This window comes from Anneissia japonica, unplaced genomic scaffold (genome assembly GCF_011630105.1).
Source record: "Anneissia japonica isolate Jap-2015-1 unplaced genomic scaffold, ASM1163010v1 scaffold287854_len485379_cov200, whole genome shotgun sequence".
NCBI classification, from domain to species: domain Eukaryota; kingdom Metazoa; phylum Echinodermata; class Crinoidea; order Comatulida; family Comatulidae; genus Anneissia; species Anneissia japonica.
Genome location: NW_022732005.1, coordinates 221,098 through 240,613, shown reverse-complemented (window position 1 = coordinate 240,613; position 19,516 = coordinate 221,098). Strand labels below are relative to the sequence as shown.

The following is a 19,516-nucleotide window of genomic DNA, read 5'->3' as shown; positions in this document are numbered from 1 at the left end:
TAATTGATTTTACCCGGCAGAACGAAAGAAGGAAACTCCGCTTTTCAGTCGTCTTAGGCACTCGTTTTTTGACAAACAATGACCTTTCAGAGGTCAAATTGCTGTCAAGAATATGAATTGGCTGCTTCGCAGCAATTACCATCTTTCTTTAGTTGTATAACAGTAATTTTATTGGATATACGATAAGATTCTTCTTTCCATTAAAGCACTATAATCATAGATTAGTTATAAATTGTACAATGGCGGTACACACATTCAAAGGATCAATATCAGTCTCAAACCCATAATGGTTTAAAGAACATTTATGCCTAATACTATCTATTTGGAGACAATAATAACATAATATAGCATAATTGGAATAATACATTTTTAGAATATGATTTGATTATTATCTTTAAAATATGAAAATATGATTGAGTTAAAGTCAACAGTTGAGAGTATAGCGTGCTACGCAATGTGTGTCAAACTATTATTGTCTTGTATCTCGATAGTTTGTTGGCCTTAGGAAGTTGGCATACAACCATCAACTTTCTGTCCATCTCCTGTCTTAACGTTGGTGGTCCATGTCAGCTGCTGTTACTGTCATATCTCGTTGTTATTAATTTTCTGTGGCTCATCTCTGCTTCTGCACTTGCCGTTGTGGCCACCAAGTTTGGGCCCATTGGCGTAAAAGAAGAACGTCAGTCTACCTGCAGGTGACGTGTTCCCCTGCACAGGTGATTGCCTTATGCTCACATATTTTGTTTGTTCTTGATGTAGATCTCGGCTGGATTACGATCAATCACATCAAAATCGTAATAGAAGCTGTGTTTTCTTTGCCATGTCAAAGAGATTTTAAAAAAGAAAAAGTTTTCTTTAAAAAGAAAATGGTATATTGGGAGTTAAAATTTAACTTATTAAAGAAAAATTTCTTGTTGCTATAAAATAATTGTGAAATCTTTACTAAACCTGATCCAGGGAGGTTTTGTCAATATTGCCCATGGGTAAAATGAACTTTTTTTATTTGTGTAATAGTTAAAGTTTAAATTGATAAATTCAATGTACAGTAGTGCAAAAGTTTAGCAAAGTGATTACAAAAGTTCCTTTACAATTAAGTGATACATAAATAGTGGCACTTTGTATATTCTTTGTGTGGACCATAGCATCATGTTCAACATTGCATGTTTCATTATACCAGATGAGTCCACCTCTCCCGGATGGCTGAATAATTTTTTTAATTTATTTTTTCTTGGCAGGTGGTACAGCCATGTAAGTTTCTGATATAGGGAATTGTCACTCATAATGTTACCATGGTGCCCTGACTTGTCAGTCATAGTTTTAGCATTGTGAATTGCCACTTAGAGTATTACTAAAGTGAATTGTCACTCTTAGGGTGCATTCGGGAAAATTTTTTGTGGAGTCTAACATGTGGTAAATCCGGAAACGGTAATTTCCAGTTCCAGCCCGAATGGATGCTTAACGCGGACTGTCTGCTGATATCTGCTGATAATCCAATGCTGCAAATTGCAGTGTTTTTGGAGGAGCAAAAGCAGCATGCGTTAGCAGCAAGGAGCATTTTTTATCACTTAATCCCCTTTGATTGTTTCAACACGCGCCAGAAGTAAAGTATGATTAAAGGTTCATGTTCCCTGCTTCTGTTATAGTTTATTTCCAAAAACAAACTGAAAAGCTTGATAAATTAAATTGTTTAAACTGAGGGCTAACCTAGAACCCAGACTCATAACTCATTACATACATCTGCCACATGCATACATGATCATGGAACCACTGCTTATTCGTTTAACAGTGGTAGTAATTTTCTGTTTTTAAACTATAGTTGTCAAATGAATGAAAGTTTATTCATGGTTTATACACCAAAAATGCACATCTGCGATTTATTGGGAGTTTGCAATGTATGCTTTATTATTGTTGTAGCTTCTTCGGTAATCATTACTTGATTTTGAGACAACAATATTATGTGAGTGGACCAACGCCAAAGTCTGTTTTTTAATTAAAACTTGGGGTGACCAGCTGGGTGACGTAAGGGTCCAGGGCAACTCACCATTTGAATAATACCTTAGGTTTTACGTCCGAGTTCTGCACGGTAGACCACCCGCGGATAAAATACAGTACCAGTAAGAACCTTATGTAACTTTGTCCTGTTCTCGCCCGAACACACCCTTAGTGTTACCATGGTGACTTTACTGTTAGCGTTTCAATGGTGTTTTCCAACTCCAGACTTTCCGTAGTAAGCCTTTTTCTACAGAATTTTACCTAATTACGGACGTACGGAAATAGACAAAAATACTATGGAAACTTATCATATGCCTAGACCCATAAATATATAGGTCCAGAATAAATGCCTTTTCATTCACAATCTTTGGTAACATTAACTAATACTTTTCAGTTTACTGATAAATGATTGAGAAAACTAAGGAAAAGTGTCCGATAAATCTACATCATGTCCTGTGTGTTTGAAATTCCACATCAAATTACAGACAATCGGGCCCGAAGAAAGTGGGCCGATCGTCCTAAAAAAGTTATCCATAAATCTTCATCCCGTCCAGATTGTTTGAAATTCCAAATGAGATGTACTGCAATTTTGAGCAACTATATCTTATACTCAAGGCAAATAATTTTCTACAGCAATTTTGAAGACATAGTTATGGAAATGCATTTTACGAACTTGAGAAGTCTGCAACTCAGGGTGTTATGGTGTCTTTTCACTTGTGTTTACCATGGTGATTGGCCATACGTAGTATCACCATGGTGACTTGTCACTCATGGTGGCATTATTCACATCAGTTTAGAGAATCACATTTCTTTGGTATTAAATTATATATATTTTTTTTGTGTGTGTAATCTAGCAATGTTGCAAATGTTGTCGACTTGGAACAGAAGCGAGGGAACAAGGGATGGACTGCAATGCCGATATACCGGACTTGGGAACACTTTGTAGGAGAGCGTTTATGTCTTGTTGCGTAGATGGAGCTGCCGGGAATATTCCAGATCCTACCGCTACAACTATCAATGGTAAATTTTTCACACTTTTTTTTAAAGGTCACTACAATTTTTTTAAACGCAGTATCCAGTACAAATAGTAATGAGTTTATTTATTTTCTATTTCTTATAAAAATATATGAAAAGAACTAAGTACGGTATACAGTTTTATGCCCATCTAATCACAAATAAAATATTATACATGAAAAATAAATTAACCAGAAACTCTTACGATTTTAGAGTGCAAATTAAAAATTGTTAAAAACGAATCAGTTGTTCAAAATTTCCAGCTTAATGCGTGTTTTGCCTGATTTTTTTTTTTTTTTTTTGGAAAGGCTCCCAATTGTAATTGCTATGTTTGCTTTTATTGCTACTTTATGCACAAACCTGTCATGCCAAGATTGATCCAGGTTTGGACTTATTTTGATAAAAATTGCTCCAGCAATATATGCATATATCAATATAATGATTAATTAATAATAACTGATATTAAATTAGCTGGTAAAATGTTGAATAAAAAAAACTTTTTGATATTTATTTAAAGATTTATTCTAGAGTATGTAGGCCAAATTTTGTTTTTATAATTGTATGTAAGAGATAAAAAAATTAAATTTTTATTCAGGAATGAATGAGTGTCTGGCACCAGGAGTTTGCCAGCACCGCTGCATTGATACGCCAGACTCCTACCGCTGCGAATGTAATCCCGGATACATCCTTCAATCAGATCGCATTACTTGTGTTCCTGGTAAGTTTAAGTCTGCTTTGCTACTGTAATGCACCATCTTTCATAAGAGACATTTAAGTCATTGGTCCTCCAGTGTACAAAATTACCCATGTGCATGTTAACAGATGGAAAGATAGATTATTAAATAATTGTTGGCAAGATGTCATGGAAATTGTGATTGCCCCATGATCATCGGCATACTGCTGTTTTGGGTCACCCTCTGTGAATGAAGTTGAATAACAAAATAAAATAAATAACAAAAAATATACTGTAAAATGTTATGATATATAGAAACTTAAAAAAACTTCCTTATTATTTTTTAACTATATATCTATTAACATGCACATGGTTCAAATTGTATTAAATTGCTTAAATATCTTTTATTACATATTAAGCTTATATATATTAAGCTTATGAAACAGGACTTTCTATTTTTAATGATGATATATGTTTCCAATGGTAAAATCACTTGACATATAAAAACATTATTGAAGTGGAAAGCATATTATACCTCTAACCATGCCTTAGTTTAAGGAGTAGGTTTTTTTTAGTTTCATAAAATAACTTCAACTTTCTTTTTTCTCAAAATGTCCAAATCAAAGAGCTCAATCACCAAGCGCATAGAAACTTTTTCACATGATGCGCTCTACAAATCCAACTATTATTATTTAACATTTACATGTGAAGCTGATGTCAGTGATTATAAGAATGTAGAGAAAGTAAATCCAATAAAATTCACCATATAATATCATACCAACCTACAGTATATTTAAACTGTGTGTCAGATAGACAAAGCAACAAAGAGATTATAGCTAGTTCAATTTTCAGATTGTTGAGACTGAGTAAGATTTTGCAAAAATGTACAATCTTACATTGTAATTTTAACTGAGGTCAGGTTCACACAAGAGCCCTAGTATCTGGATCGGGAGCTAACCGTTAGCGCTAACCGTTAGTACCTGTGTGAGAGCACCCTAAAAGGTTAGTGCTAACCGTTACCAGGATCCGGGCACTATCCGGAGCGCTATCGGTTAGCAAGTTGAACATGTTTTTTATCATCAACCAATCACACATACGCGTTTCCAGTTTACAGTTTCCTATTGGCCAATGATTCGATCATCATATCTTCTTGGTATCCGGATCGCGATTTTCGCCGTGAACGCACGGCAGCTAACGGTTAGCAGGATCCGGATCCCTATTTATTCAGTTCTGATTAACCCAGAAACAAGGAAATTTAAGTGGGATGGCAAAGAGATACAAGAAGATTCTCAAATTTCTGAGACCGGATAGATCACAGATCCACTTAGGAAATAATTTACAACAACGCAGATCAACATCTGTCTAATAATAGCTATTATAAGTCAATCGTGACATCATCACTGTAACTCCCAATGTTATTTGCCTATTCCCCAGCGTCCACTAATTTTTCTATTAGTGGACGCTTGGCTTGATTTTTTTTAGGTTCGTGTGCAAAAAAAATTCCTCATTTTTTTGTCACCGCGAATACATCGCGCACCGCGATAAAAATTGAATTGTAATTGAAAATTGCTTTCGTAAACAAGTTATTAAGAACTCGAAGAATGTTACTTCAAATTCAATATTAAGTATGAATATTTAAGGAATTCATTGAATCAATGGACCCTCATAAACACAACAAACTGAACGTTTAATAGGAATATTCTATACCTATTTTAAAGACTCCAGGAACAAATTTAGATGTAGGCCTATGGCCAGGCAGGAGGCCACGCTGGCCTCCTACTACTACTACTTTCTAGACCGTAGCCTAGCCTAGTTATGAAATCTTCGCACGATTTTACCTGTCTGCATGCACCGACCTCTCTCTCTCGAATGCTGAAATGTTTATTTCTTTGACGAAAGTCTATCAAAATAGCATTACAAACAAGTTCATTCTAACACAATACAAATTACAAATGTTATTCATCCGTCATCGTATCCGTACTGTACTGTGCTGCTGATGTGTAGTTAAACGCATATTGCAGGAGCAAAAATCAGCATACGCACAGCTAAATTTAAATACGCACACGTATACTGATCATATCACTATAGCAACCGATGACTGCTACAACAGTTGGTTATAAAAAAACTAAAATTAAAAGACGGTGATTGACTTATAAAGCAATTAGTAGAGCATGCATCGTACACTAAATGGAAAATTATTATACTTAGGTTAGATTTAATGCATTCAAAAATTTCCTTCGGGCCTTGCAAGCCCTCAGGAAATTTTTTCAAGCATTAAATCTAACCTTCGTACAATAATTTCCCTATAGGGTACTATGCGGAGCTCTACTAATTGCTTACTATGCACCTGGTTACTAAAACAATATATAATCTTAGGATCTTGGGTTCGAATCCTCATGAGGAGGGGAACCTACTAAACTCACAAGATTTGGGGATGTGTTTATATTTACATAAGCACATAATACTTTCCTTTTTTTCTTTGTACATCTTCAAATGCAGTGTATTCTTGAGGGAACTAATTACAGGTCTTTCTCAAGTAGTAATAATAATAATATAACACAATCCTTACTCATTGTTTCTGTTTTACATGGACATTGCGTGAGTATTAACCCTGAAACACTGGAGATGCTAACGAAGCAGACACCCTTGCTACATCCTTAACAACTTCCTTGTAATTGCCAAGTTACATGTGACGTGTTAATCCTCTTTAACTTGAACTTTTTGCTGGAATTATTGTCTTGTCCTTGGCCTTGAGATTCAGATGAAATTCCCATCAATTTCCTTTAAAAATTTCTTTGTTCATGGAACCTTCATTAAACTTGCTTCCTCAGTGTTATTCTGAACACATTTTATTCTTATAATTTTATAAAATAATATTATTAAATATATTGTACTTCATACAATACAAGTTTTTTCAGGTAGTGTGGCGAGGCTTATGCCTTGTTTCGAGAACTTTTTTTTATAAAGATCGTCAGAGGAGGGTGGGGGGGGAATAAAAATAAAATTTTGTTTCCTTATTTAGCAACATCCATGCGGAGGAGAATATTTTTCTGAGTGCAGTGGCTGGCTTAATAAAAAAATTTTTTAAATAATTTTTTTCCTGAAATTCCAATTTTTCGTAGCAGCGGGTACGCTAATTAGCCAAAAAGTGGGTGTTACTATATATCAAAATTGACATTTCCGCTAAGTCCCACCCCTGAGGAATTGTTGCTAAGGTTCACAAAACAATAGTGTAAATGTTTGTAAACACATGCGCTTGAAGGACACGTGCATATTCCAGGCTCTGTTCTGATTGGTCAGTTGATAGGTTTGATTGACACTCTGGTAAGTTCATGTCATGTCATGTATATTGGTTTTTTTTTTTTTAGTTAATGGCGATAGATGTTCTACTTCGCCATGTGAGCACCAGTGTACTGACACAGGCGACCGGGTCATCTGCACTTGCGACGCAGGCTACATACTACAGTCTGATGGAAGATCCTGCAGTGGTAGGTTTACGTCCTGCAAAAGACCTAATGCTGTATGGACCAGTACACTGGGGTAACTGTACTCGTCTCAAAAGATGTACTGGGTTCTTGTGTACTGGGCCTACGGTTTATAGTCCTTATCCGAGAAGACTTGTTCTATCACGAGAACCATAGACGAGTGTGTCGCTTGAACCAGCGCTGATATTATAGATGTATGTTGTGGCACCCCTGCTATTAACTGCTTGAACATTCGACTGAGGTGTCATAGTGATACTTGTACCAAGGATAATTGAATGAAAGCAAAATACAATGGTTCTAGGAGGTATAGTTTTGGGTATGCAGGCTCCACCCTTAAGATTTGAACCATCTTCCCCAACATGCATAGTTTGAATGTAGATAATGATTATCAATCAATTTATAGGACCTAAGCTTACTATTATGATTCCAAGTTAATGCTTATTGAATGAAATGATACCAAAATTGAAACAAAGTGTGTTAGTCATTTCTCTTTAGGTTTTTATTGAGAATTATTATTATATTATTCTCATGGTATTAAGTTTTAATTAATAAATTAATAAATAATAATAAATTATAATCAGAAAAATATGTTACTGTTCTTGAAATAATTATCAACCTAATGCTGCTATTATCTTTAGTGTCATGTCATTTTAGTATTTCATTGATCATAAATAATTTTAGTACCATTTTGGTAATTATTTTTTTTTATCAAATTGTGTTTAAACCAGACATTGATGAATGCCAGGATTCGAGGACTTGTCAACTGGGTGAGACTTGCATTAATGAAGTTGGATCATTCCGCTGCGAAAGAAGATAGAAAATTAATTGTTTTGCAATAGAATAATCATATGTGTCTACACGACTTAAATTGCAATTGTGCTGTGACTGCAAATAGAAACACATTTGATTTGAACTTTGAACCTTAGATTTGTGGTTAAGATGCAAACTTGGTTTCGCGACCATTACTTTTGTTCTGTTGTTGTTTTGTTGGTAACCACGTTTTGATGTATCGGGGTGGTACAATAATATAGAATTAATTCTATTGCTGCTGGAAAGATAATACATCAGTGCTTATTGAAAGAATGAAATGAAATTTATATTTGTCCTGCAGTGTGGCGCATATAGTTAGTAAATTTTATAATTCCCAATTGAAGAATCATGATATTTTAGTGTGTCATGTTTGTGTTGTGTGAGATACTAAAAACTTTATTATGTTTCTTCTGTTTACCAACGATGTAAATTCATAATGGAAACTGAATCAATGAACTACATACTCTGTCTCGGAATCTGTGGATGCTATTTTGTGCATGTTAGATTTGATGTAATAAGTTATAATATGATAACGATGACTTATAAGATACATATTGTCATCTTCTATGCACTTTACAAATGTGCATTATATTTTTATTGTTGTTGTTCATATGTAGTAGTTGTTGTTGCTACCATTAGTGTGGTCATCATCATTTACATTATTATTATCATTGTTTTTTTTTTTTAATTTGCTGATGTTATCTTTGATATTATTATGGTAATTTTTCATTGACAGAACCAATGCCATAGTAATTCTAACTAACAGCTCTCTCGTATTGGGAGAGGGCGCATGTTTAATTTTTAGTGTCCTCAGACTACAGTGACTTAGCCTGCATGTGCAATTTTGTGTATTAATATAGTTCTTTTTTCTCAGATATTAATGAGTGTGTACAAAACATAAATGCGTGCTCCCAGGGATCTCGCTGTGAGAATAGTCCCGGCAGCTACAAGTGTACACGCATAACACCATGTGGCACTGGATACACGGTGAACGCTCTCACCCAGCTCTGTGATGGTTAGATTAACATAGAATTAACATTTATGGCAAAGACAAGCCAAACCGGTCACTCGTCGCAAATCGTGTTTCAGAGAAAATGACCAAAACATGCTGGAATATCAAATTTTTAAAAAATCTATTTTATTGCACTAAACTAACCTTTATATATCTACACATCATTCTATGCTGTTATTTTCCTCATTTTCAATGTTAAAACAACACTTGTAAAGATAGTTTCTGCATGAGAAATGCCTGAAATTATAAACTTTGACAGTGAATTTCTCATATATTGTTCTTTAAACAGCTGTGTGGTTAAACGCTTGTAACTTCATGAGGAAATGTCCGATTTGAATGATTTTTTAACCATTTTATAGCTATTATTTTACTCTCTAACACTGTATTAATAACTCAAAATCGATTTTTGCGACGAGTGACTGGGTTTGGCTTGTCTTTGCCACATTTATGTAGTCTTCAATTAAACTGGAATGCATTATATTATATAACTGTAGAAAATAACAGAAATGTGACCTTAATTCAAACATGCTACCAAGAGTCATAACAAACAATAAAAATTAAAAAATAGATTATATATTCTAAAATTTTAATAAAAAATTATTTTGGCAAATTGTCGTTTGACAAATAGGATCTAATATTATCTTTTATGTGCATTTGATTTGAAGTGTTCCCACTAATCGTTTGTAATTTACACAAACTTAATGTAACAATATTATATGGGTGTGTTATGACATCATCATCTCATGCCCATATATAGGCTAATCAAAATTTTTTAACATAAAAAATTAATAGTGTTAAAAAACTTCTTAAAAACAATATTGACATTTCATTATCCTTCTGTCAGATATTGACGAGTGTGCGCTTGGCACCCATACTTGTACTGTAAAAGAAAGGTGCATCAACTATAGAGGTCGTTTCAGGTGTGAGAACTGCCGCAGAGGGTTCAAAGTTGACGGAAGTAACCAGTGTACCATTGGTAAATGCTGATGTTATCAGATTTGATATAGTTTCTCTGTATTTATTGTTTATTGTTGTCTTAGCTAAACCTATTTATTTCTTTATTCTTTATTTCAAAAACCACATACAACAGCAATTACTTGCCAATAACAGGATGTCATAGAATATTTACAAGCATATAAATATAACAAAGATATAAATAGAAAAACACACAAAAAAGAAACAGGGTCACAAGTCACACATACACTCACAGAACCCTACACACTCATCCACATCCCAAACCCAATCAGATCAATTATGTAAATGCATCCCTTCTAGGCCTGCATTTCTTGTCCTTGGATTAATTTTGTTCTTAGTGGGGTGGGGTGTGGGATTATACACGAATAACAGTAATTTATACACTGGTAGGAACTTTAAAATATGGCAATAACAACAACAATTCATGTACTACATACTACATAATACACTAAATAACAAAGCATGAACAATTCTTGACTAAGGCTTGTATATAAGCTGCTATTCCCTCATCTCCTTTCTTTAGTGGAGAGGGGTAAAATTTAAATTGTTCAGGGAAGGTGGAGGAGGGAAGAAGGGATTAAATTAAGCTGTTTTGAGATGGGTTTTAGTTTTTTATTTGTCTTGTAAATATTTGTCTTTAAGTTTTTGTGTTTGTGGACGCATTTTTGTTTTACAAAATTGTGCCAAGGATGTAAACGTATAAGTCCAAATTATATAGGTTTTTGATATTTTCTCATAGACATTAATGAGTGTGAGGAAGAGGCCAATGCTTGTCGCTCAAATACCATTTGTCAGAATACCATTGGAGGATACCAATGTCGGAGAAGGTGCCCAACAGGATATAAGTATGATGAAGTTGGCCAGAACTGTGTCGGTAAGGAGATACTAAGGAGCTTTTGATTTGTGCGACGACGCGACGCTAGAATGGAATCACTCATGCGTGACCATCCTACCTGGCGTGCTACGTTATCCACATACGTAGATTTGGCCAAATTGCGTTCCAGAATCTACTCGACGAGGTGACCTTAACGTTCTCGCATGCGCAGATGACTTTTTGTGATGTCATTACGTTCTACATCCTACCGTCGTCGTGCAATCGAAAGCTTCCTAATAATAGAAGCCTTCCTTCCTAGAGGAATTCAGTGGTTGTTGTCAACCAGAAGCTAAGAAATTGTCTATAAATAAATCAGTTTTTTACAACCTGGAGTATTTATTAATTTTTTATTGGTTGATTTATTTATATATTATTAAATTTATTTCTTTTTTTTTGACTTACAAAACCAATAGTGACAAATATTGAATTTTTTTGATATCATTAATAAGATATTTTTGTTTGTTTGGTCCTGTGAATCCCTAATCACTAGAGCTACACAGGTGTTAATGTAGCTTCCTTTAGCGAATAATCGCTAATAATAATAGATTCTAGTTACTGTTATCAGTTGACTGGAACAGTAATAGCAGGGTTACCACATGCAGGTTAACAGCATGACCCTGATGAACGCAACACCAAAATATAGTATGAAAATTCATGACTATAGACCTACATTTGCATTCTTATATTCTAATGTTCCTGGTACCATAGAGTTTTCATATTTTACATGGATGCTTTGATATATTTCAGATGTTGATGAGTGCGCAGAACAAACGCATAACTGTTTAGTTGGTCAGAATTGTGTAAACAGACAAGGAAGCTTTTCTTGTCAGTGTCCACAAGGATATACTGCCAACAGGATCACAGGCAGATGTGAAGGTACGACTTATGCAACACTGTGCATATTGTTGAAACATATCAGTGTAGTATGGCATGGGAAGGGGTAAGAGTAGCGGTTGTGTCAGGATTTGCATGATGGGAGGGCTAAGTTGAGACTTTCTTTACCTTTTTTTGCGAACCTGCTGCCTGCTAATAATGATGATTTCGAATTAAAATAAAACTGTGTTTTTGGCCAGTTAGCACATCCGCTGCCAGCAAAAAATGGAAATTTCAGCCACTGCCCTGAAAACTCAAAAACTATGTATATTTCTTTGTAATTATTTAAATTTAAAGTATTTAACCATCCCATACTACACTGTTTACATTCACCAATAAAATTTTATTTTTATTCCCTTCTCTGTTTGGATGTTTTTGGCAAATATATTTGCTAAATAAGAAAGCAAAATTTTCATTTTTATTTTTTTCCTCCATCCTCTGACAATCTTTAGTTCACGAAACAAGGTATAAACAAAATCTGACTACTTCTGATGGAGACTAAGTGCATTGCACAGTCTTTTATTCATTTGTGACAAACAAATTTTAGCTAAATGTAAATATATTTTGAAAACTCCAGAACATGCCCTATTCCGTGAGTTTGAAATATCACTACATGGTCTCGGGTACAAAAGTCATGTGTGTAGGACAAAACGGAAGTGAAATTCATATGTTCTAACTGGTATTGATGCTCTTAAATAAAAATAAAATAATTTTAATGTTTTGTAAATGAAATTATGATAAATTAAGATAGTATTGTATTATTATCCATTGTATTCAGTCCTGTTTTCAAGAATTTCCCCATGTGGGATGAATAAAGATTATATTGATTGAAGTCTGTAAACAGACGTAAGGATCAGTCTTTTTTTAGGTCTTTGGATGTTAAAAGATCAAATATGAATCACATTATATTTTGCAATGGTCTTCAGATGTGGATGAGTGCCAGCGACGAGTGTGCCAACACAAATGTACCAACACACCAGGCAGCTTCCAATGCTCATGTAACGATGGCTTTGAACTCAACACAGATGGTAGAACTTGTAAAGGTAATTCCAGGGGTTAACTGTGTCTGATGGTGTCTGTTAAATTAAATAAGTTTAAATCATGGTTATTTTTTAAGCAACTATTCCTGTCATGTATAGCAAAAACAGACGAAATGTACAGAAAGTCACGAAAAGATTTTTATTTTTCTTATACAGTAATGGGTAAATAATTTGAATCCATAAGCACAAAAATAATGGTTTTGGCATATATCAGTAATTATAGAGTGTTAGCTAGTATCAACCATAGAGAATCTATTGCAACTTACTTCTTGCCAATGACCCATGACCTCATTTTATCTTGCATTTTTTTTTTTTTTTTTGTGATTTAAAACTTTTTTTGTAAACTAAATATGTATACTGATACAGTTTGCAATAAATAATTTTCTTTTCATATAGTATCATAATTATTCATGGAAGAAAACATCACCAAGTGAAAATAATGAATTATGTAGGCTTAAACTGGATATAATAATAATTCTATTAATATTTATGTCACTATATTTTATCTTTTTTTTCCTTGTTCAGACCGGGACGAATGTTCCATCTCAAGCCCATGTCAGCAGCGCTGTATGAACACGTATGGTTCATACCGATGCTATTGTGAGCGTGGATATAGAACAAGAGAGGATGGAAGCTGTGTAGATAACGATGAATGCAGTTTATTTGCCGGTAGAGGGCGTCTGTGTGGTGGAATCTGCTACAATACACTCGGATCATATGAATGCCGATGTCCTGCTGGATATATTCTGCAATCTGATCGTAGAACTTGTAAAGGTAAGATTCTGCCTTAAGAAAATATGCTATATTAAATTCAATTTAGTTTATTTCACAATCATCTCTACAAAAAGGTATGAAGTACAGGCAACAAAATTTACACAATATAGAAGTAGAAGAAGAAACATTATGTCCTTCATATAAAAACATTTCTTGTAATTTTTCTCCACTGATCAGTTATTTATAAGTATACTTTGTATATATGCAGTACTAAGTAGAAGTCTGGTGTAAGAATGCTTTCTGTAAGAAAATTTTAAAACTTCTGATATTTGATACCAGTATTTGACTAATTTTATTCCTCAGACAAAGATGAATGTGCTCTAGGTCTGGATAACTGTGGTTCTGAACACACCTGTTTCAATATCGGGGGAAGCTTCAAGTGCAACTACGTACAATGTCCCCCTTACTTCACTAAAGATAACAGGTAAGTGCATGGCTCAAAGTCTGTGAAGGTACTACCAAATATGTTACTGCTAAGATCAGCCAATGTGGTAACAATTGAATCTCCCTAGGCATCTAGGTAGGTTCGTGCCAAGCAGGACTTAATGAGGAGGCCTATTGTATGAGGCTCAACCACTTTTCTGCATATTCCTTTTTCCTTGCTTGCTTGTCTCCAAAGCTTCCTACCTTATTTCCTTTTCCTCTAGTTTGTAACTTTCTCATCTGTATTGTATCTTACTGTTTTTGTTGAGTTATACATAGCATGATTAATAATGTGTTTTAATTTGGTGTTAATTTTTTACAAAACATAATCATAACATGAAACAAGAGTTTACAATAGGGAAAGAGTATCAACAACATATTTTTTTGGTATAATAATATTTTTGGTAACATAAAGCTTGCTTGGCAATAACACCGTTTTTTTTAACCGCATTGAAACATCGCTTTATAATAGTAGTCATTCACATAGCGAGTTGGCAAAGAAAAATAATCGCAATGCTGCAGAGTGTATAACGAGTAAGGCCGCTTACAAATGAACTAAAGGTAAGATTTGTTTGATGTAGTGCAAGTATGAAGTTGTATATACTGCAAAGATCTTATAATAATGAGATGGCGTTCTCTGTGATTTCTGCGTGCAAATTCTGTAACAATGCAGTGTAGTGCGCACTCTCTCAATTAAAATTATTTTTTCAACTTTGACATCTATGATCTTTGTGCGAACTCTGGAACAACAACCATGATAACAACTATAACGCCCTCTCTCAATTACAATTATTACTATCGTTTTCTGCGTGAGTGGATGCTTCTGTTTTGTTACACGTAAACTGCCGACAGCGCTATCTTGTTATTATAAGATGTTTGATACACTGTATATAGAAAAATAGAAAATTCTGCTATGTGTACTTGGGAATATTTATAATACAAATAAAGTATGAAATAATAAAGGATATTTATTGAAATGCATTGATTGGGAGTATTACAATCTAACAGTTATAACATGACAACTAATTATTAGTACTAGTTTTTACTTTTGTATTGATAGTAATGTAGTTTGAAGCGTTACCCTAGTTTCCTTCTACCCCTGACCCCGCTCTTCACCATCCACAACAAATAATACATATTGCTATATAGTTTTGTGGAGTTAGATTATTTTTTAGCAATATTATTTATCTAACATACAGGCATGCTTTAAGTAAAGAGAGATACACTGGAAACGGGTTCATTATCACTGTGTGTACATATCTGTAGGTTCCAGTCTTATACTATATACGTGATATAGTTTAATATTTTGCCCTTTGATATTTCTGTTTCAGCAAATGTATCCGCCGTTTGTGTGCTATTGATGACCCAGTATGCATCAGCCAACCAACATCGATCACTTACACTTACCTCTCATGGTATTCGTTACCAACTGTACCGGCAATGGTCTACCGTCTAACAGCGACTCCGCAAGCGGGCTACACATATGAGTTCACTCTGAATAAAGGCAATGAAAGAGGTGAATTTGATTTGAGGGCCGTGTACAACGTTGGAACTCTTAATATGATTACCTCAATCATGGGCCCAAGAGAAATTGAACTGGAGTTGGAGTTAAAGATGTTTTACATGGACACTCTGCGAGGACGGAATATTGCTCGAATCTTCCTTTATATTTCAAAATATAACTACTAAAGACAATAATGTATTGAAAGATTTTTTTGCTAATTGGTTTGGCTGTAAAAAATGAAATATAAGTCTTTGTATTTTGTATATATTTATTATATACAGTATAGATTTACATAATAATTCTTTTTATTTCATGTAATCTTATGTAATTTCCAGCTCAATGGTTATTTAAAAGGTCAGAAAAGCTGATGAAGGCTTTTTTTTTTAATCGGATCTTTCATTTAAAATTAGTTTTATAAACTTTCAAAATCGACCAATATTGGTAAAGAATAGTATTATTATAACGTTCGTACTAAATTAAACCAATTTGCATTTTTTTCACATTTACATGATCTAATTCTGGATAATGGTAACATTTGTTGAACTTTGACCTCTGTATATATTGTACAGTACAAAGCAATAGAAATGAATTTATTCTTTGCCATCTTTTTCAGGTTGATATTCTCAGCAATAAATAGAAAAAGTAGCAACGTTTTTATATACTGTAATTTGAAAAGAATAGTAATTTTTGATCTGTAAAAGATAGATAAACCTAGAGCAAGAATTTGTGTATTTAATTAACTAAAGCGTTAATCCCTGAATTTCATTTCATTTTCATTTCATTTATTTTGTCTCAATAAAATACATAAAAAACAACAACCGGTTACATTACAACAAAATAAAAGCATAAACAATCTGAAATAGGCCGAGACAGGATTCCTATCTTAATTTGTTTTTGACTGGGGTTCGTTCTTAAGCTGCTGTTCACACTATCAACTTGTATTTGACAAAAAACATGTGACATACCTAAATAAGGTAATTATGACGTCACATCATGACCATATATAGGCACATCATCACTATACTATATATGGACATACACCAGTTCATTCTTAAAATGTTGCAGTCCCACAGGGCCTTTAGTTGGTGGATGCTGCAGGCTACAAATTCACCACAGTTCCACCATGATCAGTTTTCAAAAATATTTTTACTACCTCTATGCCTCACAACGTCAACCCAATATATAGGATAGATCTTTTTTTTATGTTAATTGAATTTTATATATCCGAGTACAGTAATAGAAATTTAGATAATTATGAAAAATGTGATTTTTATTTTTCTCTATGCTACAAATTTCAGAGTTGTAATTGCTTTACATTGTTGAACTATTATTATTTTATTCATTTGTGTATGTGCAGGTATTGATACAAAATTTACTCAAAAGTAAGATAATGTTTTTTTGATTTGATTAAACCTAGCCCTCAATAAAAAAAAACTGAACACTAGTCTGTTATTTGATGAAGAGAAATTATAGGTAATTAAAAGAAGATTAAGTGTAGTTAAATTAAAATGTGGATTGTACTCTGTGTGTTTGAATGAATACTATTGTATATCTAGCCTAAAGCTGTAACTAAGCTAAGATTTCATTTAATTGTTTTTGTATGTAGGTAACATGGAATGTAGACAAAGAGGGCAGTGTTTCCTTCTTTGACTAGGTGTTTGTCAGGCATTTTGAATAAATGTTACCACTCACAAAATTACTCTCTTTTCTGTTGTTGTTTTGTTATTATCATCCTCATACAATTTATAATAATAACAAGAGCACTAAGTAGAGAGCATATCTCCGCCCACCGCAAATCACTTTCTATAAAATAAATCTCTCTACTAATATTCTGAGTAGTGTCATTTAAAGCCATTGATAATTTTTATAAATATTTAGGTCTGGGACCTTAGGATTTAAATAACACTGAAATTCACACCTGAATTTGGATCATCACCAACACTTAATAATTTCTTCCTTGTAACTTTGTTAAACTTTCACAATAATTTCTTTCATATCAGTTGACTTGTTTTTAAAAATATTTGTCTAGTACGTTTGCTCTTAAATCCCTTTAAATGGTCCTCACATCCACACTCTACTCCAGACCGTCACCAAAATTTAATAATATCTTCATTGGGTTATATCTAACACTCCCTGTTATTTTCAATTATGTCTGTTCAGCTGTTTTTGAGATATTTCGAATGCAAAAAAAACCACATGAAAACACCAAATCGTGACACACACACACAAACTTACACAACTGAAAACATATATCTCCTGGTGGATAATAATGATAATAATAATAACATGATAAAAATGTTGCCTCTCTGTGCTTTACATGCACAAATAGAAACAAAACTTTGAAGTCTCCTAATACTAAAAAGAAAAACAATAATTAATTAATTATTATTATTAATTATTATTTTAAATAATATAATTATTTGTTTAGTAATTTATTTACTCTTAAGCTCATCCACACTATCAAATTTCATGAGACAAATAAATGTGGGTATAATATAATAATGGGCACATACAACAATTTGTCACATAAAATAAGTGGAGGTATAATTTGATGATTAAGATCTCAACATCCTAGGTTCAAATCAGAGACCAGGGTTTCCTTCATGACCAAAAAGAACTCTACTGCCCTAAGCTTGGTTTAATAAAATTGCAACATTCAAGTTGAGGTGGCTTCCGATTGCGCCAGGGACAGCACATTATAGCAATTGTGATTAAGGCTCTGTAGCAACTGTGTAGACATTTTATGGAAACAAGTCCTAAGGCACATGGTTTAAGAGTTCAAGTTTAGTAATGCAAATATTGTTGTTAAAACATTCATTTATGCATGAACCAAAATAACATCGGTATTTACATGGACGTTTCAACCACAATCGGCGATCTTTTTCAACTGACTGTGTTGTTACTTCAGCCTGGTCATGACGTCATCAGTCCGATGACATAATATTAATAACCAGGCCTGTTAATAACATTATTATTACTGTAGAACTGATGGATTAAATATTCTAATTTTCTGGCCTCCTTTTTGGAGGTGTAATTTTCGCTTACTCTACCTCTAAACACTCTGAGATTTTACTATCAAATGTGCATCTTAAACTGCAGCGGTGGACCTTTTCTATCATTCAACACTATTTCTACCCCTCCTGTTATACTTTTACTCTTTTGAGTCCTTAGGAGGTAGGCTTTATCCACCAGAACCAGATCACAGATTTGAAGGGGGGTCTCTCTAGATTTGTACTGACTGCTCATCTTATTCCAACAAACTAGACACAGTTTTCATGGCAGAAATTTAAGAACTATAACCAAAATTTCACAGTTAGCTCTCTCTCTCTTTAGGTACCCTGTCTGGAACAGACATTGGCGATCATGGTTCTCCACTCAAATCTGTCCTCAGCTAACCTTAGAAGGTCATTATTATTGCCGTTTTTGGTTAACCATGAGTTTAAACTTCCAATAAAAGTAATTCTTTGTCTACCCCTGCTGCGTCTCCCCTCGATCTTCCCCGTGATAGACAGATATTCCAGACCCTTGTGACGGCAGATGTGTCCTAAAAACTGTAGCTGTCTCCGTCTTATAGTTTTGATTAATGATCTCTCTAGATTTGCATCATTCAGTACTGATTCATTGGACTTTTTTTCCATCCATGAAATTCTCATCATTCTTCTTATAAACCACATCTCTGCTGCCTCTAATTTCCTTTCTGTTTCTTTGTTTAATGTCCAACAGTTAGCTACTAAACAGTTAGCTACTAAAACATTTAGATTTTGAAAGAGTCCCATCCCATACAGTATTTCATAAAGTTCTTAATACCTAAGTTTATGAACTCCCATAGAGTTCGCGACAATTTTGACTTCTTGACCCGTTTTTAAAATTTATTTTTATTCTGATCCTTGTTATCTTTTGTGAATCTGTAATTTATTTTTAATCGTTTTAACGAAATTTTATTTTACATGCAATTTGGCCACTAGATGTAGAATTTTGTTTGTATTGAAATAATAATAATAATATTATTATAATATATATATATATATATATATATATATATATGTTTATATATATGTACATATATG

The 19,516-nt window shown here is 33.6% G+C and overlaps 1 protein-coding gene across 1 annotated transcript in view; it reads left to right on the top strand.

Moving 5' to 3' along the window:
- LOC117115529 (fibulin-1-like) overlaps positions 1 to 19,516 on the top strand; it is a 33,520-nt gene that overhangs the window by 11,200 nt on the left and 2,804 nt on the right. The window contains exons 3-14 of the mRNA XM_033259369.1: positions 2,847 to 3,012; positions 3,602 to 3,724; positions 7,048 to 7,167; positions 7,893 to 7,977; positions 8,835 to 8,989; positions 9,831 to 9,962; positions 10,701 to 10,835; positions 11,583 to 11,711; positions 12,635 to 12,751; positions 13,274 to 13,522; positions 13,826 to 13,946; positions 15,277 to 15,630. Of these exons, the coding sequence (XP_033115260.1) occupies positions 2,847 to 3,012; positions 3,602 to 3,724; positions 7,048 to 7,167; positions 7,893 to 7,977; positions 8,835 to 8,989; positions 9,831 to 9,962; positions 10,701 to 10,835; positions 11,583 to 11,711; positions 12,635 to 12,751; positions 13,274 to 13,522; positions 13,826 to 13,946; positions 15,277 to 15,630 (1,886 nt within the window). The remainder of the gene's footprint in view (positions 1 to 2,846; positions 3,013 to 3,601; positions 3,725 to 7,047; positions 7,168 to 7,892; positions 7,978 to 8,834; positions 8,990 to 9,830; positions 9,963 to 10,700; positions 10,836 to 11,582; positions 11,712 to 12,634; positions 12,752 to 13,273; positions 13,523 to 13,825; positions 13,947 to 15,276; positions 15,631 to 19,516) is intronic.